General features: G+C 46.1%; 1 protein-coding gene across 1 annotated transcript in view; it reads right to left on the bottom strand.

The window, feature by feature from the left end:
* Window positions 1-1,545: 1,545 nt before the first annotated feature.
* Window positions 1,546-27,310, bottom strand: part of LOC142472332 (kinetochore protein Nuf2-B-like) — a 34,434-nt gene continuing 8,669 nt past the window's right edge. Inside the window, exons 4-8 of the mRNA XM_075579382.1 lie at window positions 14,801-14,938; window positions 3,702-3,842; window positions 3,318-3,493; window positions 2,034-2,169; window positions 1,546-1,905 (exon numbers count right to left, since the gene is read on the bottom strand). Of these exons, the coding sequence (XP_075435497.1) occupies window positions 1,777-1,905; window positions 2,034-2,169; window positions 3,318-3,493; window positions 3,702-3,842; window positions 14,801-14,938 (720 nt within the window). The 3' untranslated portion in view covers window positions 1,546-1,776. The remainder of the gene's footprint in view (window positions 1,906-2,033; window positions 2,170-3,317; window positions 3,494-3,701; window positions 3,843-14,800; window positions 14,939-27,310) is intronic.

Raw genomic sequence — 27,310 nt, forward strand, 5'->3', positions numbered from 1 at the left:
GTCTAGCTTTTTACCCCAGTTCCCAAGTAAATGTGTCTCTTATGTAGTTTGTGTTCCATTGTGTGTAGGCCTTCTCCTGCGAATAAATTTACCATTTATTTCACATTACATGTTTTGCTCAATGTATGATCATGGTAAAAAGGTGTAAATGCCTGGTCTCCCGTGACAGAGGTATATAGTATGCATTGGTGATTTGCATAGGCAGTCAATAGCCTCAAAGTTAGAGAAATCCTTCAGCAATCTTAGTGTAAAAGTTACAGTTTCGATTCCTTCTTCCAAATTTGAAAACCTAATTCTTACAGTTATGGGAATGCATGTCTTTGCAGTAGCTGGTCTAAGTCCTCACTCCTAGCATCATATACTGTTTCCTGAGTATTCCTTCAATGGGCATATCCACGGGATCCTTAAAGGATGAGCCATCCTCCAAGGTGATAGTAGTACTCATAGCTATGGCCGCATCCACCCTCGGAGGCAGACTCCAAACTTGTATCCCTTTTTAACAAGGAAGATATCTTCAAAAATGACTGTCAGAACTGTTCTCCTGTTCAGAGATAACCACTCTGCTGATATTGGGGTCTTTATCATCTTGTGGACAGGAAAGACCCTGCTTGATTTTCTTGGACCCAGGAATGCCTTAACCAAAATGTCTAGTTCCTCCCTAGTGGCTTCTATATTAAGGGTAGTTCTCATGTCTTTCGTGATGCCTCCAAATTAAAAAAAAAAAAATGCCTGTTGCACCATTTTCTTCCTACATTTCTTGAAATTGGGAGCATTGTGAACATCTTAGAAGCTTGTTAATGCCTTCCACGCTGAAGCACGACGGCTTGTCCTACTCCCCCTGGTTAATTGTTCCCATACTTCCAAAAGGTACGCATCCAATTCCGACTCGCACTCAAAACGGATCCCGCTTCTAGATTCTGTTGCCTGCGTCTCTTAACCACAAGGAATGAAGCATTCAAGTTGCTGGAGACAAAAATAAACAAAAATGGATATCCCTCAAGGAGGTCTTAAACCCCAAGAATAGCGCTGCCATCTGCATTATGATTGAGCCACTTGTGCAGAAGCAGGTCAGGGTATCCTGACCTGTTTGGTGGCCCTTGAGAACTGGAGTTGGCCACTGTTTCCACATACAGGCCTGGCACAACTGATGCGCCAGGCAGTAGTTCATTGCAGCCACGTCAATATTCTGGCTTTTAGCTGTGTATTTATTAGGGCGTGCAGCCACTTCGTCTAATAGATTGTTGGGGGGGGGGAGGGGAAAAGAGAGTGGAAGGGGAGAAGAGAAACAGACGCGGTCCTGCCTAAGCCAGGCAACCACCTAAGGAGTGCAGAGTACAGGTCTAGATCGTCCCTACTACACATGCTCCTGATTATTTCTGGGACACTGCACCTCTCCTGCTAAGATGGGCAACACCTAGGTTGTCCACCTCCTGCTGGTAGGAAAAACCTTTAAATACATCGATTCAATCATCTTGTGACCTTACTCCAGCTGGGAGCGACTACCTATTGCTCTACAGTAATGCGCTGTTGGAGACAAGTGAAATAATATTTTTATTGTACATTATGGAGACAGCATGTCCAACTTTTAGTAGGAACAAACAAACCCCTCCACCAGGCAAAATCAGCACCATCATCGGTTCAGCTTCAAATATTAACGAGGATTGTGTGAAGTCACAATCTTCATAGAGATCCAATATTAAAAAGTAAAGCTTTATTACATAAATACTATAACATATATAAAGACAAACTTCATCCCGTGACACCATGAAGACTTCTCTAGAGCTGGCTCAGCCTGTGGTTCAGTCCCGCAATCTTCTCTCTTCTCTGGGCAGCGCTGTGGGCTGATGCTTTCGTCAACGTCTCATGATATTTCTCCAGTGCACTTTTTATATCTACGACCACATCCTGAGGGGAGGCAGGAACAAAAATATCAAACACCTATCAGAAGGAGGGTGACCACAGAACATAACCAGCACCAGGGAACTAGGAGAACCAAGAAGCAGTGAAGAGGGAACAGACAGCCGTGACCTTACCTGGTATTTCTTCTCATCGGACGCCATTATCGCCCGGAGCTGGTCTCGCTCAGTGCGCTTTTGATGGATCTCGTTAGTGACTTGAACCAAGCGGCCATGCACAGCCTGCCTCTTCTCCTGGGTGTGACTGCAGACACTGTGCAGAGACAAGACGCTCAGAATACAGGGGGCCGCAGACCCCGCCCCCCCTCCCCCGAGAAGCTCAGAATACAGGGGAATGGGGGCCGCAGACCCCGCCCCTCCCTCCCCCGAGAAGCTCAGGATACAGGGGAATGGGGGCCGCAGACCCCTCCCCCGAAAAGCTCAGAACACAGGGGAATGGGGCTGCAGACCCCCCCCTTGAGAAGCTCAGAATACAGGGGAATGGGGATGCAGACCCCACCCCCCTCGAGAAGCTCAGAATACAGGGGAATGGGGCTGCAGACCCCGCCCCCCGCTCCCCCGAGAAGCTCAGAATACAGGGGAATGGGGGCCGTAGACCACGCCCCTCCCTCCCCCGAGAAGCTCAGGATACAGGGGAATGGGGGCCGCAGACCCCTCCCCCGAGAAGCTCAGAACACAGGGGAATGGGGCTGCAGACCCCCCCCTTGAGAAGCTCAGAATACAGAGGAATGGGGCTGCAGACCCCCCCCCCCCCCCCTCGAGAAGCTCAGAATACAGAGGAATGGGGATGCAGACCCCACCCCCCTCGAGAAGCTCAGAATACAGGGGAATGGGGCTGCAGATCCCCCCCCCCCCCTCCCGAGAAGCTCAGAATACAGGGGAATGGGGATGCAGACCCCACCCCCCTCGAGAAGCTCAGAATACAGGGGAATGGGGCTGCAGACCCCGCCCCCCCCTCCCCCGAGAAGCTCAGAATACAGGGGAATGGGGGCCATAGACCACGCCCCTCCCTCCCCCGAGAAGCTCAGGATACAGGGGAATGGGGGCCGCAGACCCCTCCCCCGAGAAGCTCAGAACACAGGGGAATGGGGCTGCAGACCCCCCCCTTGAGAAGCTCAGAATACAGAGGAATGGGGCTGCAGACCCCCCCCCCCCCCCTCGAGAAGCTCAGAATACAGAGGAATGGGGATGCAGACCCCACCCCCCTCGAGAAGCTCAGAATACAGGGGAATGGGGCTGCAGATCCCCCCCCCCCTCCCGAGAAGCTCAGAATACAGGGGAATGGGGGCCGCAGACCCCGCGCCCCGAGAGGCTCAGAATACAGGGGGGTATTGGGGGGGGGGGGGGAGAAAAGAGGAGAGAACAAACTGAATGAGACTCCATACAGGAGTTGACACTTACTCCAGGATTTCCTGCTTCTGCTTCTCGAAGTCCTCCTGTTGCTTCGTATTTTTTATTTCCAGCTTCGCCAGCTTCTCTTTCTTCAGGTAAACCGTTCGTTTGAGTTGTGCCTCCTCATTAGAAAGCGACTTCAGCTCCATGTTTCCATTCACAACCTGCTCTTCTTCGTGTTTAATCTGCAGGAGACCAGCAGTCAAAAGAGAGAGACACCAGAGAGAGACACCAGAGAGAGACACCAGAGAGAGACACCAGAGAGAGACACTAGAGAGAGACACTTTATCTCTCCCTCACCCCGACTGTGCCCGCAGGGAGAAACCAGAAACATTGAAACGTTACAAAGCACAAGTAAAAACGAGACAATCACAGGGGGAATGAAGTTCCCACCTCCTCCAGGATCTTGCTGTGCGTCTCCATGTTGGTCTCGATGTACTGCAGTTTCTTGCAGAATCCCTGCACATCCGACTGCCACCGAGACGCCAGGGACACCCTGTCCCGGTAATGATCACACTTATCACTCGTCTCTTGCTGTGAGGACAGAGGACACAATCTCACGTCCACTTCAGTATCGTGCAAAAGCAGCAGACTTTAGAAATGTAATTCAGTCCCAGAGAACGGCTTTTGCGCTAGTGATTTCTCTGGCAGTGAAGAGGTTACAATTAATTGCTAGTAAAAACACACATGCAGCTGAACTCCTTTATCCACATTTAGTGAAGCTACTGCGATCAGGCCTTGAGATAATGACTAAGCCCCTTACACTCTGGGTCAGTCTCACGCGATCACTGGCGCCCAGGGCATTTACCCAGACTGCAAATACTGCGCTTCCATTAGGAGTTTGTATTGGGAGAACCCTCTGAAGACACAGGAGATAACACTATCACAGGGCTAGCTTCAGTCTTTCATAGTTACATAGTAGATGAGGTTGAAAAAAAAAAAAGACATGTTCAACCTATGCTACATTTAGAAAACAGATACTTTATCCTATATCTATACTTACTTATTGATCCAGAGAAAGATAAACAAAAAAACCCACAGTCATATCATCCAATGATATATCTCATAAGGGGAAAATAAATTCCTTCCCGACTCCAAGATTTAATCCCTGGATCAACATCCTTCCCATGTATACTTATTTGGTAAATCCCTGTATACCTTTCCCATCTAAGAAGACATCCAACCTTTTTTTTAACAAATCTATTGTATCTGCCATCACAGTCTCCATGGGTAATGAATTCCACATTTTAACTGCCCTTACAGTAAAGAACCATTTCCCTTGTTGCTGGTGAAATCTCCTTTCCTCCAACCTTAAGGGATGGCCCCGAGTCCTTAGTACTGCCCGTGGGATGAATAGTTCTTTTGAAAGCTCCTTGAATTTATACCGAATATATTTGTATATAGTTATCATATCCCCTCTTAGACGCCTCTTTTCTAATGTAGTCGGTGCAGATAACGCCCATCATATCGTGGTGTCAGTCGGTGCAGATAACGCATTATACCCCGGCTTGTGTCAGTCGGTGCAGATAATGCATCATACCCTGGCTTGTTTCAGTGCAGATAATGCATCATACCCTGGCTTGTGCCAGTCGGTGCAGATAACGCATCATACCCTGGCTTGTGCCAGTCAGTGCAGACAATGCATCATACCCTGGCTTGTGCCAGTCGGTGCAGATAATGCATCATACCCTGGCTTGTGCCAGTCGGTGCAGATAACGCATCAGACCCTGGCTTGTGCCAGTCGGTGCAGATAATGCATCATACCCGGGCTTGTTTCAGTCGGTGCAGATAACGCATCATACCCTGGCTTGTTTCAGTGCAGATAATGCATCATACCCTGGCTTGTGCCAGTCGGTGCAGATAACGCATCATACCCTGGCTTGTGCCAGTCGGTGCAGATAACGCATCATACCCTGGCTTGTTTCAGTGCAGATAATGCATCATACCCTGGCTTGTGCCAGTCGGTGCAGATAACGCATCATACCCTGGCTTGTGCCAGTCAGTGCAGACAATGCATCATACCCTGGCTTGTTTCAGTCGGTGCAGATAATGCATCATACCCTGGCTTGTGCCAGTCGGTGCAGATAATGCATCATACCCGGGCTTGTTTCAGTCGGTGCAGATAACGCATCATACCCTGGCTTGTGCCAGTCGGTGCAGATAACGCATCATACCCTGGCTTGTGCCAGTCGGTGCAGATAACGCATCAGACCCTGGCTTGTTTCAGTCGGTGCAGATAATGCATCATACCCTGGCTTGTTTCAGTCGGTGCAGATAATGCATCATACCCTGGCTTGTGTCAGTCGGTGCAGATAATGCATCATACCCTGGCTTGTGCCAGTCGGTGCAGATAATGCATCATACCCTGGCTTGTTTCAGTCGGTGCAGATAATGCATCATAGCCTGGCTTGTGCCAGTCGGTGCAGATAATGCATCATACCCTGGCTTGTGCCAGTCGGTGCAGATAATGCATCATACCCTGGCTTGTGCCAGTCGGTGCAGATAATGCATCATAGCCTGGCTTGTGCCAGTCGGTGCAGATAATGCATCATACCCTGGCTTGTGCCAGTCAGTGCAGATAATGCATCATACCCTGGCTTGTGCCAGTCGGTGCAGATAATGCATCATAGCCTGGCTTGTGCCAGTCGGTGCAGATAATGCATCATACCCTGGCTTGTGCCAGTTGGTGCAGATAATGCATCATACCCTGGCTTGTTTCAGTCGGTGCAGATAATGCATCATACCCTGGCTTGTGTCAGTCGGTGCAGATAATGCATCATACCCTGGCTTGTGTCAGTCGGTGCAGATAACGCATCATACCCTGGCTTGTGCCAGTCGGTGCAGATAACGCATCATACCCTGGCTTGTGCCAGTCGGTGCAGATAATGTATCATACCCTGGCTTGTGCCAGTCGGTGCAGATAACGCATCATACCCTGGCTTGTGCCAGTCAGTCGGTGCAGATAATGCATCATACCCTGGCTTGTTTCAGTCGGTGCAGATAATGCATCATACCCTGGCTTGTTTCAGTGCAGATAATGCATCATACCCTGGCTTGTTTCAGTGCAGATAATGCATCATACCCTGGCTTGTGTCAGTCGGTGCAGATAATGCATTATACCCTGGCTTGTGCCAGTTGGTGCAGATAATGCATCATACCCTGGCTTGTGCCAGTCGGTGCAGATAACGCATCATACCCTGGCTTGTGCCAGTCAGTGCAGACAATGCATCATACCCTGGCTTGTTTCAGTCGGTGCAGATAATGCATCATACCCTGGCTTGTGCCAGTCGGTGCAGATAACGCATCAGACCCTGGCTTGTTTCAGTCGGTGCAGATAATGCATCATACCCTGGCTTGTGCCAGTCGGTGCAGATAATGCATCATACCCGGGCTTGTTTCAGTCGGTGCAGATAACGCATCATACCCTGGCTTGTTTCAGTGCAGATAATGCATCATACCCTGGCTTGTGCCAGTCGGTGCAGATAACGCATCATACCCTGGCTTGTGCCAGTCGGTGCAGATAACGCATCATACCCTGGCTTGTTTCAGTGCAGATAATGCATCATACCCTGGCTTGTGCCAGTCGGTGCAGATAACGCATCATACCCTGGCTTGTGCCAGTCAGTGCAGACAATGCATCATACCCTGGCTTGTTTCAGTCGGTGCAGATAATGCATCATACCCTGGCTTGTGCCAGTCGGTGCAGATAATGCATCATACCCGGGCTTGTTTCAGTCGGTGCAGATAACGCATCATACCCTGGCTTGTGCCAGTCGGTGCAGATAACGCATCATACCCTGGCTTGTGCCAGTCGGTGCAGATAACGCATCAGACCCTGGCTTGTTTCAGTCGGTGCAGATAATGCATCATACCCTGGCTTGTTTCAGTCGGTGCAGATAATGCATCATACCCTGGCTTGTGTCAGTCGGTGCAGATAATGCATCATACCCTGGCTTGTGCCAGTCGGTGCAGATAATGCATCATACCCTGGCTTGTTTCAGTCGGTGCAGATAATGCATCATAGCCTGGCTTGTGCCAGTCGGTGCAGATAATGCATCATACCCTGGCTTGTGCCAGTCGGTGCAGATAATGCATCATACCCTGGCTTGTGCCAGTCGGTGCAGATAATGCATCATAGCCTGGCTTGTGCCAGTCGGTGCAGATAATGCATCATACCCTGGCTTGTGCCAGTCAGTGCAGATAATGCATCATACCCTGGCTTGTGCCAGTCGGTGCAGATAATGCATCATAGCCTGGCTTGTGCCAGTCGGTGCAGATAATGCATCATACCCTGGCTTGTGCCAGTTGGTGCAGATAATGCATCATACCCTGGCTTGTTTCAGTCGGTGCAGATAATGCATCATACCCTGGCTTGTGTCAGTCGGTGCAGATAATGCATCATACCCTGGCTTGTGCCAGTCGGTGCAGATAATGCATCATAGCCTGGCTTGTGCCAGTCGGTGCAGATAATGCATCATACCCTGGCTTGTGCCAGTTGGTGCAGATAATGCATCATACCCTGGCTTGTTTCAGTCGGTGCAGATAATGCATCATACCCTGGCTTGTGTCAGTCGGTGCAGATAATGCATCATACCCTGGCTTGTGTCAGTCGGTGCAGATAACGCATCATACCCTGGCTTGTGCCAGTCGGTGCAGATAACGCATCATACCCTGGCTTGTGCCAGTCGGTGCAGATAATGTATCATACCCTGGCTTGTGCCAGTCGGTGCAGATAACGCATCATACCCTGGCTTGTGCCAGTCAGTCGGTGCAGATAATGCATCATACCCTGGCTTGTTTCAGTCGGTGCAGATAATGCATCATACCCTGGCTTGTTTCAGTGCAGATAATGCATCATACCCTGGCTTGTTTCAGTGCAGATAATGCATCATACCCTGGCTTGTGCCAGTCGGTGCAGATAACGCATCATACCCTGGCTTGTGCCAGTCGGTGCAGATAACGCATCATACCCTGGCTTGTGCCAGTCAGTGCAGACAATGCATCATACCCTGGCTTGTTTCAGTCGGTGCAGATAATGCATCATACCCTGGCTTGTGCCAGTCGGTGCAGATAACGCATCAGACCCTGGCTTGTTTCAGTCGGTGCAGATAATGCATCATACCCTGGCTTGTGCCAGTCGGTGCAGATAATGCATCATACCCGGGCTTGTTTCAGTCGGTGCAGATAACGCATCATACCCTGGCTTGTTTCAGTGCAGATAATGCATCATACCCTGGCTTGTGCCAGTCGGTGCAGATAACGCATCATACCCTGGCTTGTGCCAGTCGGTGCAGATAACGCATCATACCCTGGCTTGTTTCAGTGCAGATAATGCATCATACCCTGGCTTGTGCCAGTCGGTGCAGATAATGCATCATACCCTGGCTTGTGCCAGTCGGTGCAGATAATGCATCATACCCGGGCTTGTTTCAGTCGGTGCAGATAACGCATCATACCCTGGCTTGTGCCAGTCGGTGCAGATAACGCATCATACCCTGGCTTGTGCCAGTCGGTGCAGATAACGCATCAGACCCTGGCTTGTTTCAGTCGGTGCAGATAATGCATCATACCCTGGCTTGTTTCAGTCGGTGCAGATAATGCATCATACCCTGGCTTGTGTCAGTCGGTGCAGATAATGCATCATACCCTGGCTTGTGCCAGTCGGTGCAGATAATGCATCATACCCTGGCTTGTTTCAGTCGGTGCAGATAATGCATCATAGCCTGGCTTGTGCCAGTCGGTGCAGATAATGCATCATACCCTGGCTTGTGCCAGTCGGTGCAGATAATGCATCATACCCTGGCTTGTGCCAGTCGGTGCAGATAATGCATCATAGCCTGGCTTGTGCCAGTCGGTGCAGATAATGCATCATACCCTGGCTTGTGCCAGTCAGTGCAGATAATGCATCATACCCTGGCTTGTGCCAGTCGGTGCAGATAATGCATCATAGCCTGGCTTGTGCCAGTCGGTGCAGATAATGCATCATACCCTGGCTTGTGCCAGTTGGTGCAGATAATGCATCATACCCTGGCTTGTTTCAGTCGGTGCAGATAATGCATCATACCCTGGCTTGTGTCAGTCGGTGCAGATAATGCATCATACCCTGGCTTGTGTCAGTCGGTGCAGATAACGCATCATACCCTGGCTTGTGCCAGTCGGTGCAGATAACGCATCATACCCTGGCTTGTGCCAGTCGGTGCAGATAATGTATCATACCCTGGCTTGTGCCAGTCGGTGCAGATAACGCATCATACCCTGGCTTGTGCCAGTCAGTCGGTGCAGATAATGCATCATACCCTGGCTTGTTTCAGTCGGTGCAGATAATGCATCATACCCGGGCTTGTGTCAGTCGGTGCAGATAATGCATCATACCCTGGCTTGTGTCAGTCGGTGCAGATAATGCATCATACCCTGGCTTGTGTCAGTCGGTGCAGATAATGCATCGTACCCTGGCTTGTGTCAGTGCAGATAATGCATCATACCCTGGATTGTTTCAGTGCAGATAATGCATCATACCCTGGCTTGTTTCAGTGCAGATAATGCATAATACCCTGGCTTGTTTCAGTGCAGATAATGCATCATACCCTGGCTTGTTTCAGTGCAGATAATGCATCATACCCTGGCTTGTGCCAATCGGTGCAGATAATGCATCATACCCTGGCTTGTGCCAGTCGGTGCAGATAACGCATCATACCCTGGCTTGTGCCAGTCGGTGCAGACAATGCATCATACCCTGGCTTGTTTCAGTGCAGATAATTCATCATACCCTGGCTTGTGCCAGTCGGTGCAGAAAATGCATCATACCCTTGCTTGTGCCAGTCGGTGCAGACAATGCATCATACCCTGGCTTGTTTCAGTGCAGATAACGCATCATACCCTGGCTTGTGCCAGTCGGTGCAGATAATGCATCATACCCTGGCTTGTGCCAGTCGGTGCAGATAATGCATCATACCCTGGCTTGTTTCAGTCGGTGCAGATAATGCATCATACCCTGGCTTGTGCCAGTCGGTGCAGATAATGCATCATACCCTGGCTTGTGTCAGTCGGTGCAGATAATGCATCATACCCTGGCTTGTGTCAGTCGGTGCAGATAATGCATCGTACCCTGGCTTGTGTCAGTCGGTGCAGATAATGCATCGTACCCTGGCTTGTTTCAGTCGGTGCAGATAATGTATCACACCCTGGCTTGTTTCCGTCGGTGCAGAAAATGCATCATACCCTGGCTTGTGCCAGTCGGTGCAGATAATGCATCATACCCTGGCTTGTGCCAGTCGGTGCAGATAACGCATCATACCCTGGCTTGTGCCAGTCGGTGCAGATAACGCATCATACCCTGGCTTGTGCCAGTCGGTGCAGATAACGCATCAGACCCTGGCTTGTTTCAGTCGGTGCAGATAATGCATCATACCCTGGCTTGTGCCAGTCGGTGCAGATAACGCATCATACCCTGGCTTGTTTCAGTCGGTGCAGATAACGCATCATACCCTGGCTTGTGCCAGTCGGTGCAGATAACGCATCATACCCTGGCTTGTGCCAGTCGGTGCAGATAATGCATCATACCCTGGCTTGTTTCAGTCGGTGCAGATAATGCATCATACCCTGGCTTGTGCCAGTCGGTGCAGATAATGCATCATACCCTGGCTTGTTTCAGTCGGTGCAGATAATGCATCATACCCTGGCTTGTGCCAGTCGGTGCAGATAATGCATCATACCCTAGCTTGTGCCAGTCGGTGCAGATAATGCATCATACCCTGGCTTGTGCCAGTCGGTGCAGATAATGCATCATACCCTGGCTTGTGCCAGTCGGTGCAGATAATGCATCATACCCTGGCTTGTTTCAGTCGGTGCAGATAATGCATCATACCCGGGCTTGTGCCAGTCGGTGCAGATAATGTATCACACCCTGGCTTGTTTCCGTCGGTGCAGAAAATGCATCATACCCTGGCTTGTGTCAGTCGGTGCAGATAATGCATCATACCCTGGCTTGTTTCAGTCGGTGCAGATAACGCATCATACCCTGGCTTGTGTCAGTGCAGATAACGCATCATACCCTGGCTTGTTTCAGTCAGTGCAGATAATGCATCATACCCTGGCTTGTGCCAGTCGGTGCAGATAACGCATCATACCCGGGCTTGTTTCAGTCGGTGCAGATAACGCATCATACCCTGGCTTGTGTCAGTGCAGATAACGCATCATACCCTGGCTTGTTTCAGTCAGTGCAGATAATGCATCATACCCTGGCTTGTGCCAGTCGGTGCAGATAACGCATCATACCCGGGCTTGTTTCAGTCGGTGCAGATAATGCATCATACCCGGGCTTGTGTCAGTCGGTGCAGATAATGCATCATACCCGGGCTTGTGTCAGTAGGTGCAGATAATGCATCATACCCTGGCTTGTGTCAGTAGGTGCAGATAATGTATCATACCCTGGCTTGTTTCAGTCGGTGCAGATAACGCATCATACCCTGGCTTGTGTCAGTGCAGATAACGCATCATACCCTGGCTTGTTTCAGTCGGTGCAGATAACGCATCATACCCTGGCTTGTGTCAGTGCAGATAACGCATCATACCCTGGCTTGTTTCAGTCAGTGCAGATAATGCATCATACCCTGGCTTGTGCCAGTCGGTGCAGATAACGCATCATACCCGGGCTTGTTTCAGTCGGTGCAGATAACGCATCATACCCTGGCTTGTGTCAGTGCAGATAACGCATCATACCCTGGCTTGTTTCAGTCAGTGCAGATAATGCATCATACCCTGGCTTGTGCCAGTCGGTGCAGATAACGCATCATACCCGGGCTTGTTTCAGTCGGTGCAGATAATGCATCATACCCGGGCTTGTGTCAGTCGCTGCAGAAAATGCATCATACCCGGGCTTGTGTCAGTAGGTGCAGATAATGCATCATACCCTGGCTTGTGTCAGTAGGTGCAGATAATGTATCATACCCTGGCTTGTGCCAGTCGGTGCAGATAATGCATCATACCCTGGCTTGTGTCAGTAGGTGCAGATAATGCATCATACCCTGGCTTGTTTCAGTCGGTGCAGATAATGCATCATACCCTGGCTTGTGTCAGTCGGTGCAGATAATGCATCATACCCTGGCTTGTGTCAGTAGGTGCAGATAATGCATCATACCCTGGCTTGTGTCAGTAGGTGCAGATAATGCATCATACCCTGGCTTGTGTCAGTCGGTGCAGATAATGCATCATACCCTGGCTTGTGTCAGTAGGTGCAGATAATGCATCATACCCTGGCTTGTGTCAGTCGGTGCAGATAATGCATCATACCCTGGCTTGTGCCAGTCGGTGCAGATAATGCATCATACCCTGGCTTGTGTCATTAGGTGCAGATAATGCATCATACCCTGGCTGGTGTCAGTCGGTGCAGATAATGCATCATACCCTGGCTTGTGTCAGTCGGTGCAGATAATGCATCATACCCTGGCTTGTGCCAGTCGGTGCAGATAATGCATCATACCCTGGCTTGTGCCAGTCGGTGCAGATAATGTATCATGCCCTGGCTTGTGCCAGTCGGTGCAGATAATGCATCATACCCTGGCTTGTGTCAGTAGGTGCAGATAATGCATCATACCCTGGCTTGTGCCAGTCGGTGCAGATAATGTATCATACCCTGGCTTGTGCCAGTCGGTGCAGATAATGTATCATACCCTGGCTTGTGTCAGTAGGTGCAGATAATGCATCATACCCTGGCTTGTGTCAGTAGGTGCAGATAATGCATCATACCCTGGCTTGTGTCAGTCAGTGCAGATAATGCATCATACCCTGGCTGGTGTCAGTCGGTGCAGATAACGCATCATACCCTGGCTTGTTTCAGTCGGTGCAGATAATGCATCATACCCTGGCTTGTGCCAGTCGGTGCAGATAATGCATCATACCCTGGCTTGTGTCAGTCGGTGCAGATAACGCATCATACCCTGGCTTGTGTCAGTCGGTGCAGATAACGCATCATACCCTGGCTTGTGCCAGTCGGTGCAGACAATGCATCATACCCTGGCTTGTGTCAGTAGGTGCAGATAATGCATCATACCCTGGCTTGTGCCAGTCGGTGCAGATAATGTATCACACCCTGGCTTGTGTCAGTCGGTGCAGATAATGCATCATACCCTGGCTTGTGTCAGTAGGTGCAGATAATGCATCATACCCTGGCTTGTGCCAGTCGGTGCAGATAATGCATCATACCCTGGCTTGTGTCATTAGGTGCAGATAATGCATCATACCCTGGCTTGTGTCATTAGGTGCAGATAATGCATCATACCCTGGCTTGTGCCAGTCGGTGCAGATAATGCATCATACCCTGGCTTGTGTCAGTCGGTGCAGATAATGCATCATACCCTGGCTTGTGTCAGTAGGTGCAGATAATGCATCATACCCTGGCTTGTGTCATTAGGTGCAGATAATGCATCATACCCTGGCTGGTGTCAGTCGGTGCAGATAATGCATCATACCCTGGCTTGTGCCAGTCGGTGCAGATAATGTATCATACCTTGGCTTGTGTCAGTAGGTGCAGATAATGCATCATACCCTGGCTTGTGTCAGTAGGTGCAGATAATGCATCATACCCTGGCTTGTGCCAGTCGGTGCAGATAATGTATCATACCCTGGCTTGTGTCAGTCGGTGCAGATAATGCATCATACCCTGGCTTGTGTCAGTAGGTGCAGATAATGCATCATACCCTGGCTTGTGTCAGTAGGTGCAGATAATGCATCATACCCTGGCTTGTGTCAGTAGGTGCAGATAATGCATCATACCCTGGCTTGTGCCAGTCGGTGCAGATAATGTATCATACCCTGGCTTGTGTCAGTCGGTGCAGATAATGCATCATACCCTGGCTTGTGTCAGTAGGTGCAGATAATGCATCATACCCTGGCTGGTGTCAGTCGGTGCAGATAATGCATCATACCCTGGCTTGTGTCAGTCAGTGCAGATAATGCATCATACCCTGGCTTGTGTCAGTCAGTGCAGATAATGCATCATACCCTGGCTTGTGCCAGTCTGTGCAGATAATGCATCATACCCTGGCTTGTTTCAGTCGGTGCAGATAATGCATCATACCCTGGCTTGTGCCAGTCGGTGCAGATAACGCATCATAAACTGGCTTGTTTCAGTCGGTGCAGATAACGCATCAAACCCTGGCTTGTTTCAGTCAGTGCAGATAATGCATCATACCCTGGCTTGTGCCAGTTGGTGCAGATAACGCATCATACCCTGGCTTGTGCCAGTCGGTGCAGATAACGCATCATACCCTGGCTTGTTTCAGTCGGTGCAGATAACGCATCAAACCCTGGCTTGTTTCAGTCGGTGCAGATAATGCATCATACCCTGGCTTGTGCCAGTTGGTGCAGATAACGCATCATACCCTGGCTTGTTTCAGCCGGTGCAGATAATGCATCATACCCGGGCTTGTTTCAGCCGGTGCAGATAATGCATCATACCCGGGCTTGTTTCAGTCGGTGCAGATAATGCATCATACCCTGGCTTGTTTCAGTCGGTGCAGGGTTTCCTTCATACTTTTCATCTTGCTCTTATGCCGCTCTGGAGATTCCACGATTAGCGATTTCATGCGCGCCTGTTCCTCCTTCATATTGGCGGTCACTAGTTTTAGCCGGCTCTGTGACCAAAAGAAATTACGTCAGTTAAGAAGGACAAAAGCCAGAACGCTACGTACCAACCTCTCACAAATTTAATGTTTCTCAAAGTAAAACAGGAAAAAGGTTGCTTTGTAAAATGGTAAGCAAGGAAAGCAAAGTCTAAAATGTTGGATAGGGAGCAGGCGCATGCGCGGTGACTGAGCGTGGTTGTGTAACCCGACAGCTCTGACCTCCGCTCCACAGATAACGGATATAAAACCTTCCATTTTACAGCAATCAGTTTAAAAACAACATCAGAGACATTAAGACACAAGGATGTCTAAGAAGCCAAATAAAACCCAGAGGAAGAAGGGGCTACCTGAATATTTCAGGGGATCTAGAACAAGTGCTGCGGCTGCAGAAATGGCGACGATCTCCAACACAGGCTCTGAAGCAGAAGACGAAGGAGAAGGAGGAGATGGCGAGGGTCAGGAACTACTCCCAGTAAGGAGATGTGACTTCAAAAGACTATATGCTGACCTGAAGATGCTTCAAGCAGAAATAAAGGAATGAAAAAAAAAAAAAAAAAAAAAAGTGGTCAGTGGTCTGGGGGAGAGGACAGGAAAAATAGAGACAGCTAGATCTCACAATAAAAGCAACCAAAAGAAATGAAAAGAAAACAGGGGACCTACAACAACAAATTAATGAAATTAGAGAGCGACAGGAGGATGCAGAAAATAGGGACGGGCAAAACAATATCAGAATTAGAGGCATCCCTGAAGCAATCGCAGACTGAGGATTTTGTATCTAGATGGATGGAAAGCCTTTTTCCGGACTATCCAAAGAATAAGCTGGAAATGGATAGATGCCACAGAGCCATGCGAGCTAGACCACTGACTTCAGAACAGCCCAGAGATATCATAGTGTGGCTGCACTATTACAGCACCAGAGAGGCTGTTTTACAAAAAACAAGAGCTTTGCCTTCGGTGGAGTTTTAAGGTGTGCGCCTAGCTATATACCAAGACATTTCCTCGACCACGCTAGCGAGGCGGAGGAGCCTAATGCCAATAACGAAAGTGCTGCGGGACAAAGCCATAATGGCTTTAATGGCGTATCGATGGACCTTTCCATTCGGGCTCATGGTGATCCGAAATGGGAAAGATATATCCATGAGGAAGCCAGAAGAAGGTACAGCATTTTTGCTCAAATTGGGACTAAAAGAGAACACCAACAATGAAGCAGATGAGGCAGCGGCGCCAGATACTACCTGGAGATCAGTTGGAAGCCCGCAGACTCCAAGATCAGATAAAGGATGAATTAATAAAGGTGGACATCTTTGTTAGAAAAAGTTACATTAAAGTTACCAAATTTAACAGTTTATCGGTTGCACAGTTACCTGTTGATATACCAAGAAAATTCCCTACCAGACAAAACAAAAATCCCCCACAGCGGTAGACTGTCCAATGGCAAAAGGGATGTCTAGCCCCCCATGTGACATGTTCTGGGCCCCCTCATCTCGTGGCTGGAACATGGCGGCCGATGTAAAATGGCGATAGCATGCTGGCACACGAAGAGTCAAGCTGAAATGCAAAGTACCGGAAGAGAAGATCAAGCGAGGAGGGCGGGAGAACCTGCTTACGTCTGGTACAGAGTTGTAATCCAAGATGGCGGCGAACGGATATACGTCATCAAGAAAAGGAAGCCGAGCGGCGGCCATCTTGTGGAGGGCGGAAGTAGCGGACCGACAGTGGATGCGTCACAGAAGAGCGCCAGACACAGCAAATCTCCAAATGGAGCAGAGCGCAGACGGGACTACAGGCGGAGACAAGCGGACGCAAGCAGGCCCAGCAGCCAGGACATAAAGAAGCTGCTTGATAATTTATTTAGAGAAGGCCCCAAATAGAATGCAAGCTTAGAGGATAGGGTATTCGGAAATGATGATGAAAATAAGAAAAGATGGGAGGTAGAGGTAGGGTTAAGGAAGTAGAAGGGAACAGGATATTTTAAGAAAGTGAGACTAAGAGCAAAGGCACAGAAAGATCGAAGATGGAATCAAGCAAGTTAGAAAGACTAAGTATGTAACATAAGAGGGCGGGAGGAGTTGAAGAACGGAGAAAGGAAAAGTTATAGTCCGGTTTAAGGGAAGGGAAGATAGTGAGGTAGCAGAGAGAAGGGGGAAGTGTATATAGAGGGTAAAGTAGGTTGAGAGATAAGATGGTTATAATGGAGGCTGAGAAGAAAAGAAGGAATACGGAAAGTATAGTACATACAGGTAGGGAGAAGCAAAGAAGGGAGTAAGAAAAAGATAGACAGAAGGACACTGGGAAGTTAAACAGAGAAAGAGATAAAGAGCATAGTGAAAGTTAGTAGAGGGAAGCGAGAGAGATAGAGAAGAATAAAAAGAAAACGTAAGATCAAAGATAAAGAGGGTTCTGAGGACAATACAACGGGAAAGTTAGGCTAGACAGATGAACAAAAAACAGTGAGCAGACAAGCGATGAGAAGATAGGTAAGATAGTAATAACGCCCAAGACAGATAGAATAGGAGAAGAAAACAAGGAGAGTATAAGACCAAAAAGAGCCAGTTCAAGAGTCGCAGTCAGATAGGAAAATATAGGTAATAAGAAGGTAATAACGCCAGTAAGAGAGAGGAGAGGGGAGGGGAGGGGACCGACACAGATGGGGGGATATAAGTGATAGACAAGGACGCTCCCACGCCTTAGTGGGAGTGCATAAAGACAGGCCTGCGTAAGGGGTTAATTCCAACTCCGCAACAAGGGAGTTAGGCGACAACAGGTTAAAAACAATCGTTGAAGAAGGTTTTATTCATAGGCAAGTATAGGGGCGGGCGAGGGGTAAGGGTGAGAGGTCCTGCCACGGAGCCCGTATGTGCCGTTGGTCGGAGGAGACGGGGAGATACCCCCGGAACGCCGACAAAGTCCATTGGTCTGAGGGGACTAAAAAGGGAGGAGTTAGATCCACCCCTGATAGTCCGCGACCAAGGGCGAGGAACCTAGAGCCGAGGCACTTGCTCCCCGGCACTGAGGGCAATATGTTTGTGTGTTTAATGTGGTTGTCTTTATGTTTTGTACCCAGCCCCTCTATGTGTCAACCTTCCCCCCAGCCGACCCTGGCTCCCAGCAGAATGGAGATGAGAAGATCAGGGCGAACGGAAAAAAGAGACGGCAGCACAAGCACCCAGCTCGACTTTGAAGCACGGCAGATGACATGTACATATGAGTAATGAAATAGTGATTATTACACATAATGTAAAGGGATTCAACAGCCCGATTAAGAGGAGAATTGCATTCAGAGACTACGGCCGTAAGAAGGCAGGTATTATCCTCCTACAGGAAACACATTTCTCCAGACAAAATCACCCAAAATACACGGACAAAAACTTTAGGACATTCTATCTGGCCCCAGCAGCAGTAAAGAAAAGGGGAGTGGCCATCCTGATCCATAACAGACTGGCGCTTCAAGTTGACAAAATATACACAGACGCCGACGGCAGATACCTTATTCTGACAGGAACACTACAGGCTCAGGCGCTTACGCTGGCTTCCATCTATGCCCCATGTGAGCAAGCTCCGGAATTTTTTAAGGCCTTTTTCACCAAACTACAAAAAAGTAGAGAGCGGCAATATTATCCTCGCGGGAGACTTGAATCGCGCATTAGACCTACACTTAGATAGATACACAAGAACTAACCAAACCCATAGACAAGACGTACTAACATTGGTCCAAGGATTAAGGTACTGTCAGATTGTAGACATCAGGAGAGAACAACATCCAGGAATACACCTTTTTTTTCGCACCCACATAACAGATACAGTAGAATAGACTACTTCCTAGTGTCAAATAGAATGGTTCCAGTGGTCTCCCATACAGGGATCTACGACATTCCTTGGTCGGACCACGCACCGGTAGAGCTGCGGTGCAATCTAAGCTCAATAGACAGACCCGAACTGGAAAATTAATGAGCTTTTGCTGAAAAATCCAGCAACAGAAGAGGAGATTGGGGAATATTTCAGGATAAATGAGGGTAGTGCATCAACACACGCCACTTTATGGGAGGCCCATAAGGCTACCCTCAGGGGAATTCTGATGAATTTGGCGGCTAGACGAAAAAGAGAGTCAGATTAAAAAAGCTGCAGGAGAGATTGGCTCAGCTCACTGCCCTTCACAAAGAAAACACGCAGGAGGATACTCTGAAGGAGCTGACACCAAAATTAAGCTTAATCTAGTGCTATCCTCCCAGGCCGAAAAGGAGTTGTCTTGGTCCAAGCGCAAGTTTTACGACAAAGCCAACAAGCCAGATACTCTACTTGCCAATAAGCTACGAAACAAGCTTCCAAATTACCAAATTTCATCTATTCGTACACAAGGAGGGGACCTTACCTCCAGCCCTAAAGGGATCGTGGCCGAATTTAAACGATACTACGAGACTCTTTATAATGGAGATAAGATTAACCACTCAAAAAAAACCAGAAGTGGGTCTGAAGGCTTTCCTAAAGGAGGCACAATTACCCAAATTGAGCAGAGAGGAAAGATTAATATTACAAGAGGATTTCAAGATGGAGGAGCTAGTTGAGGTAATAAAGACACTCAAGCCAGCCAAAGCCCCGGGCCCAGATGGCTTTTCAAATCTATACTATAAAAAAATTATTAAGATCCTAGCTCCTCATCTACTGAAATTATTTAATGAAGTACTCGCGGGGGCCTCCTTTCCGGCACAGATGCTCCAGGCGTCTATCTCTCTGATTCATAAACCTGGCAAGGACCCGGTGGACTGTAAGAGTTACCGGCCCATTTCCCCGATTAACACGGATATAAAAAAAAAAATCTAAACTATTAGCCAACAGGGTGGGTAATGTCCTTCCCAGGTTGATCCACCAGATCAAGTAGGGTTCATCGGAGGCAGACAGGCGGCAGACAATACCAGAAGAATAATAGATTTGATTGATTTGGCCAAAAAGCAAAAGATCACGTCAATGGTATGGAGTCTGGACGCAGAGAAAGCCTTCGACCGCATAGACTGGCCTTACCCAAGAGACTCTAGGAGCATTTGGCTTCGGAGGACGCCTGCTTAGCGCAATCTTAGCATTATATAAAGGGACCCACGGCGAAAGTAAGGCATCAGGGGTTCCCATCTGAACAATTCAGTATCCATAGCGGGACGAGGTAGGGATGCCCCCTGTCACCACTATTATTCGCCCTCTGTATAGAGTCCCTGGCAACCCACATTAGATTAGGTCCAGATATTGCAGGTATAATAGTAAAAGACCAGGAACATAAGATTGCGATGTATGCAGATGACATAATCCTGACGTTATCAAAACCTCTTACCTCTCTGCCCAATGCCTTCGAGATCCTAGGAAAATTCAACCAAATTTCGGGGTTTAAAATAAATTAGACTAAATCAGAAGCCCTCAATATCAATCCTCCAAAGCAAGTAGAAAAAATTAATAGATCTGAACTTTTAAATGGCAAACCTCCGCTATCAAATATTTAGGGGTATATCTCACCAATGATTATAATTCCCTATATAAAGCTAATTATCCTAAATTACTCAAGACACAGAGGATCTCAGGGTATGGGCGGGATACGGTATCTCCTGGTTCGGAAGAATTCATAGTATAAAAATGAATCTCCTCCCAAGAATCCTCTATTTGTTTCAAACCCCACCAATACCTATAATTCAAGCTGACATCCTCTCACTGCAGTCACAAATCATACAATTTATTTGGAATAAAAAAAGCCCACGAATTGCGAAAGGCATCCTAAAAAGGCCAACAATGAAGGGGGGCTCAGCGGTACCTTGCTTGTTGGCATATTACAAAGCGGCTCAATTGTGTCAAATTGTCCAGTGGCATTCAGACCCAAAATATACTGGACACCTAACAAGCTCCTATTGAACCCCCAAAATAACCACAACATATATATAAGCATAAGTATGAGTGTCACAGGGGAGTGCTACTGAGCATGGCAATATATATTTAAAACCAGAGACAGCACATAAAACACAGACAGAGCTCAGTTTTAGCACATCCAGTGAAAATCATACACGGTACAGTGCCTAAATATATATGTATAAATATCTATTAAGTAAAATGGTCTTTTAGTTTGACATTTTTGGCCAAAATTGTTGTAAGCCCCTGAGCCAACGTCACGGCAGACCACAATTCAGGGGTCCCTAACGCTAATATAAATTCTTAATAACCTGTGTAATAACAGGAAGAATGATTTATAGTAAATCTGTCAATATTAGTTGCAAACATATATATTTAGGCACTGTACCGTGTATGATTTTCACTGGATGTGCTAAAACTGAGCTTTGTCTGTGTTTTATATTGCCATGCTCAGTAGCACTCCTCTGTGACACTCATATGCTTATATATATGTTGTGGTTATTTTGGGGGTTCAATAGGAGCTTGTTAGGTGTCCAGTATATTTTACAATTCTTGTTCAGCTAGTCCTGGCTGATTGGAGGTTGGCAACCTCCTACTTAATTTAAGCTCACCCCCTCCCACATTTAAATGGTTAAGGGCTCACTTCATAGCATCTTCCACACAGGGGAACTTGTTTGCTTGCAGGATGGTTGTGACATTTCTAATACAGAGTGCTTTTCCTGGTAATGTACAGGTTAATAAAGGCTTCAATCAGACCTAGAACTTTGCAACTAATATTGACAGATTTACTATAAATCATTCTTCCTGTTATTACACAGGTTATTAAGAATTTATATTAGCGTTAGGGACCCCTGAATTGTGGTCTGCCGTGCAGTTGGCTCAGGGGCTTACAACAATTTTGGCCAAAAATGTCAAACTAAAAGACCATTTTACTTAATAGATATTTATACATATATATTTAGGCACTGTACCGTGTATGATTTTCACTGGATGTGCTAAAACTGAGCTTTGTCTGTGTTTTATGTGCTGTCTCTGGTTTTAAGCATTCAGACCCAAACAAGCGGAGATGGGTGGCACTGGAGAAGGAGTGCTGTGCACCAGTAGCGTTGCACCATTTAATTTGGCTTACCAAAAAATGCTGGGATGCAGCAGGAATGCCGCTGCGGACCGTGGCGAACTCGTTGGCGGTATGGGAGTGTGTGAAATTTCGATATCACCTAACCAACAGATACTCCCTGATGACCCCGATACTGGGGAACCCGGACTTCGCTCCAGCAATGTCTATCACTAATTGGGGGCATTGGATACATGCGGGATATACCCGGTTAAAAAGATCTGGGAGGGAAGGAAATATAATCAAAACATTTGAGCAGATCAAAGCAGAAAAAAATATCCCAAATTCTGAATTCTTTAGGTTCCTCCAGATCAGGGCCTTTTATAACAAATTCCCAATCCGCCCAGCAAGGACTAATTTTGAACAGCTGTGCTCCAGAGAGATACGGACAAGAGTGTGATAACATCCATTATATACCCTCTTACCTGTGGGCCGTTTCGCGACAAAAATCAGAACCTGATGACGTCATAACAGAGCGACTCAGTGCCGATCTAAGGGCAAAAGGAAGTACCAAAGGCAGTGTGGCCATCTTGGATGTGGGCAAACATAGAAACACAATAACAAAGCTTTATTGACCATTCCAGCAGAACAAAATACATTGCTGCTAACTGGACAAGCATATATAAACAAATAAAGCTATATTAAACTAAACTAATGCTTAATAAAGGGTACTATTATATCAAGAAAAAACATGAACAAGGTGGATTAAAAAACTAGCTGTGTTACAACTAAGTTATATACAAAAAAAAAGTTAAAAATAAAAACCTCTAGACATGATTAAAAAAATGTGCAAGAAAAGTAAATTTAAAGACATATTACACATATATACTGCAATACACAGATTGTGTACCTAAATCATAGGAACCAGGGAAATACAACCATTATAAAATATGAAGTATTATCCACAAGATACATCAAAGAACAATTTAAGCTTACATATTAGCATAATATTTGCATGATAAGGCATAGGTTCAAAGGTTATAATGATAAGAATATAATGTCCAATATAATGACAATTGTCTTATTTAATCTGTATTACCAACTAATTACACCATAATACGTCTATCATAAAAATGTTTACAAAAAATGTGTTAGTTGCCAGTCAATGTTCAAGCCCATAGGGAAGCGCGTTTGGAGAGTGAAGATCCAATACGCCTCCCTACGGTCCAGAAGGTTGATATGATCACCTCCTCTAGATTTAGAAATAACTGATTCAATCCCCAAAAAGGAAAAATTATTAATTCCTCCCTGACCACATTCAGTGAAATGTTTTGAGACTGGATGATTAGTGTCTCTCAATTTTATGAGCCTTAAATGCTCTAACATCCTGACCTTAAGGGCTCTAGTCGTCCTCCCCACATACCTCTTGCCACAACCACATGTTATTAAATAAATCACAAATTGACTTTTACAATTTATAAAACTGTTAATCTTAAATTCGGCACTGAGTCGCTCTGTTATGACGTCATCAGGTTCTGATTTTTGGCGCGAAACGGCCCACAGGTAAGAGGGTATATAATGGATGTTATCACATTGTGTTTTATCCTTGAAAAAGAACGCTGCGACGTTCGAAATGCATTGGATGGGTCTTTTGCCACATTAAAGTGCCCTTTTAATCATTTTTTTGTCCTGGGTTCTTCCTGCTCCGTTTGTGCTGGTGCGCTTTTTGGTCTCCCTTTTCCCTGTATTGCATTGAGTAGCCTCACAGCCTGCCTGCCTGCCCTACCAGGATGTGAGTACTTGTATATTTTTCAGGGGAACCTGCCAATGAGACTGATGGTGAGTGGGTTGCACCACACACCACCTGTCTTCAAGAGGATAGTACCCATTATATGACACAATAGGTACTATATCAATTGTTAGTACCCTGGTATAGTGGTCTGGCTTATTATCATTTTGAGATATACCTGCATTTGAGCGCTTCAGCTATTTTCCATATTGCAATATATACAGGTTGGAGCCGCACATGCATAGGTTTTTTGGAGCTCAATCTTTGAATTTAAAAGGAAGACCCCTAATTTTTATATTTTTGCTTTTTATACACTTTTATAGTTACTTTTTTGTGGCTTCAGTACCCCCTTTGTGTTCCATTATATTGGTATGGAGGAACCAGGGGATAATATGGATGAATTAGAAGATATTTCAGATACTTATTTTTTTAACACTTGTGATGATACACAGAGAAAAAAACAAGCTTTACGTGTGTTTGATAACATTGTGGATTTGGATACCACTGACATCTCTGATCTCAAAATCCACTTTCAAAAATTGGAAAGTTTATTGATTCATAAGAACCGCTTATGGTGGGACATTATAAGCCTGGAGAACTATGCTAAATGTAAAAGGATCCCAAGAGGACTAAGGGTTAAAAAAGCCCCCTCCTTTGGTTTTCCGGATGTGGATTTTGAAAATAGATGGGTGACAGCCCTCAATGACTGCTCTTTTCGTTTGATGGAGTTAATAGTGTTTCAGAAAATGAAGGAGAAAGATCAGCTTGATATTCAAATCACAGAACTGCAAAAAAAACCTATACAGTTTCAAAGGTTTAAAGGGCTTTAAGGAATTTGATGTTATTCTCTCCAAAACGGTAAAAAATGTGGAATGTGGTATTATGTCTAAAAAACAAAGTAAATATGATCGGGACAGATATGACTATGAAAAGAACCAGGTTTACCATTGGCAGAGGATAAATTCTATTCAGGAAAGATCAAATAACAAAGATAAATCATTCATTCAGTTTAAATCTACTCCCAATAAGTCCATTTTAAAATCTAAGAATGTGGATTATCAGAGTGGCGAATCTGATGTTTCAGATGCAGAATCTGCCTCTACCTCTCATTCTGTATCTTTTGTCAATACATTTGAGAATGATGATCATCGTGGTCGTGGAGCTCCATCTAGGGGGCGAGGGAGGGGTGGACGCACCTTTTGGGGTCAACCACCTAGGTCTGATTCTGGACAGGACCAGTCCCAGGATGCTTTTTCTTATCAAAATGTTAATCAACAGAGACAGCAACAGCAACAACCAAAATCTTTCCCTTTATTTCAAAAGGACACAAGAGAATCAGAAGAGGGAAGAGGGGGGGGAGGAGGAGGGGGCTACAGGTCCGCCTCCAAAAGGAAGAAGTTTTGTATGATATATCTAATGTTATAAATATTTCAGGAACTGCTCTCTCTCTCCTACAGAGTTGTCACTACTGGATAAAGGCCTAAAATTTTCACCATCAATGAACTTTAATTTGTTCGAAACCACTATTGATGTGTATAAATTTGTTTGGAAATTATCCTTGAAAAAGTTTTTTGACAATTTTATTCCAAATGTTACTAGGTCGACCGGAGATGAGGATTTAGATGGGGGGCCATCACACGCTACCGAGAGTGATGTCCCCTCATCCGACTCTGTTCCTCCGGTATCTATTGCTTTACATACATTTAATGATTTTTGTACCCTGCAAGATATGAATGATCTTTTATCTGAACAGACGGTTGATGATGTTAATATTCCTACATTTTCTGAATGGAATTCAGGCCTAAAAAGGAGTTCTGTGTTCTACCCCATTCATGTCAAGGGTCAATTTCTGACTATGTTTGAAAATCTGGTTATAAGAGACCTTCGTCTTCTAGCTCAGGGATTTTCCCTATCCTATATAGATCATGACAATTTGAATCAAAGTGAACGTTTAGCTTTAAAATCTTTGAAAAATAATTCTGCATTGGTCATTAAGAGTGCGGACAAGGGGGGTGCGGTGGTGGTGCAGGGCAGAGACGGTTACATCAGGGAGGCATTACGCCAACTGGATGATGGCCGGTCCTATCGTGTACTATCCGCCGACCCCACATCGCAATTCTTGGAGTTCCTTGTAGAACTGGTTGACTCAGGTGTTATTATGGAAGTTCTGTCGAAGGACGAGGTTAAATTCATTATTCCATCTCATCCCATTATTCCTATCTTCCACCATCTCCCAAAGATCCACAAGACATTGGTCGACCCTCCAGGTCGTCCCATTGTCTCTAGCATTGGATCTTTGGGAGATGGTCTATCAAGATATGTTAATGGTTTTCTTCAGCCATTTGTTAGGAAATTGCCCTCATTTATACGGGACTCTGGTGATCTTCTTGATCAGATCAAAAATGTTAAATGGGGTAATGATTACCTGTGGGTAACACTTGATGTTACCTCTCTGTATTCTGTTATACAACATGACCATGGTTTGGCAGCGGTCCGCCAATTTATTGAGATACCAGAAATATCAATTTTTCAATCGGCTTTTATTTTGGACGCTATACACTTTTTACTCACGCACAACTTTTTCACATTTAATGGTAAGTTTTATTTGCAACTTATTGGCACTGCTATGGGTACAAGTTTTGCTCCTTCTTTTGCGAACTTATTTATGGGATGGTGGGAAGCACTTTTTATTTATTCAAGCACTAATTTATTTCATCAAAATATTGTTTTTTATAAAAGATTTGTGGACGACCTAATTATTATTTGGAGGGGGGATGTCACTACACTTCACACTTTTGTATCTTATCTTAATAATAATCTTTATAATCTAAGATTTACATTAAATTTTCATTTCCATCACATTGAATTTCTGGATCTACAATTATTTGTAGACATAGACAAAAAAATCCAAACGGATGTTTATAGGAAGCAAAATGCCAGGAACACCTTTCTTAGGGCGGACAGCTGCCACCCATCCCATGTCATAAAGGCCATACCAAGGGGACAGTTCCTCAGACTGAGAAGGAATTGTTCCACTATGAGTGGTTTCCTTTCTCAGTCTGAGGAACTTACAAGGAGATTTTTGGAAAGGGGATACCCCAAATCACATTATCAATTGCATTTGAAAATGCATTACATACAGAGAGAGCATCATTGTTGCCCACACATCCAATTGGAGATTCTCGCCTTGCTAACAATGTTAAGACAATTGGTATTAAACAGGACTCACATGGACTGACAGAATTAAAAAACAAATGTCCTCTTTTTATTTCACAATTTAGTAAACAAAGTGGAAAGTAAACAAAGTGGAAAAGTAAACTCCTTATAAAGTAAACAAAGTGGATTCTGGTCCTACTTTTGTATATCGTAGAACGAGAACAATTGGATCTCATGTTTCACCAAGTGAACTCAAATCTTCTGGTCTCAAAAAACCTTTTATCACTAGGGGTTCCTTCAAATGTGGCTCTTGTAGTGCATGTAAACACATGAAGCCTGCCAAAAGTTTTTTCCAGTTTGCCTTGCCACTGCCACATGGTGTGAATATATTACCAAATAAGGAATTTAAGATTAACAGTTTTATAAATTGTAAAAGTCAATTTGTGATTTATTTAATAACATGTGGTTGTGGCAAGAGGTATGTGGGGAGGACGACTAGAGC

This window comes from Ascaphus truei, chromosome 1 (genome assembly GCF_040206685.1).
Source record: "Ascaphus truei isolate aAscTru1 chromosome 1, aAscTru1.hap1, whole genome shotgun sequence".
NCBI classification, from domain to species: domain Eukaryota; kingdom Metazoa; phylum Chordata; class Amphibia; order Anura; family Ascaphidae; genus Ascaphus; species Ascaphus truei.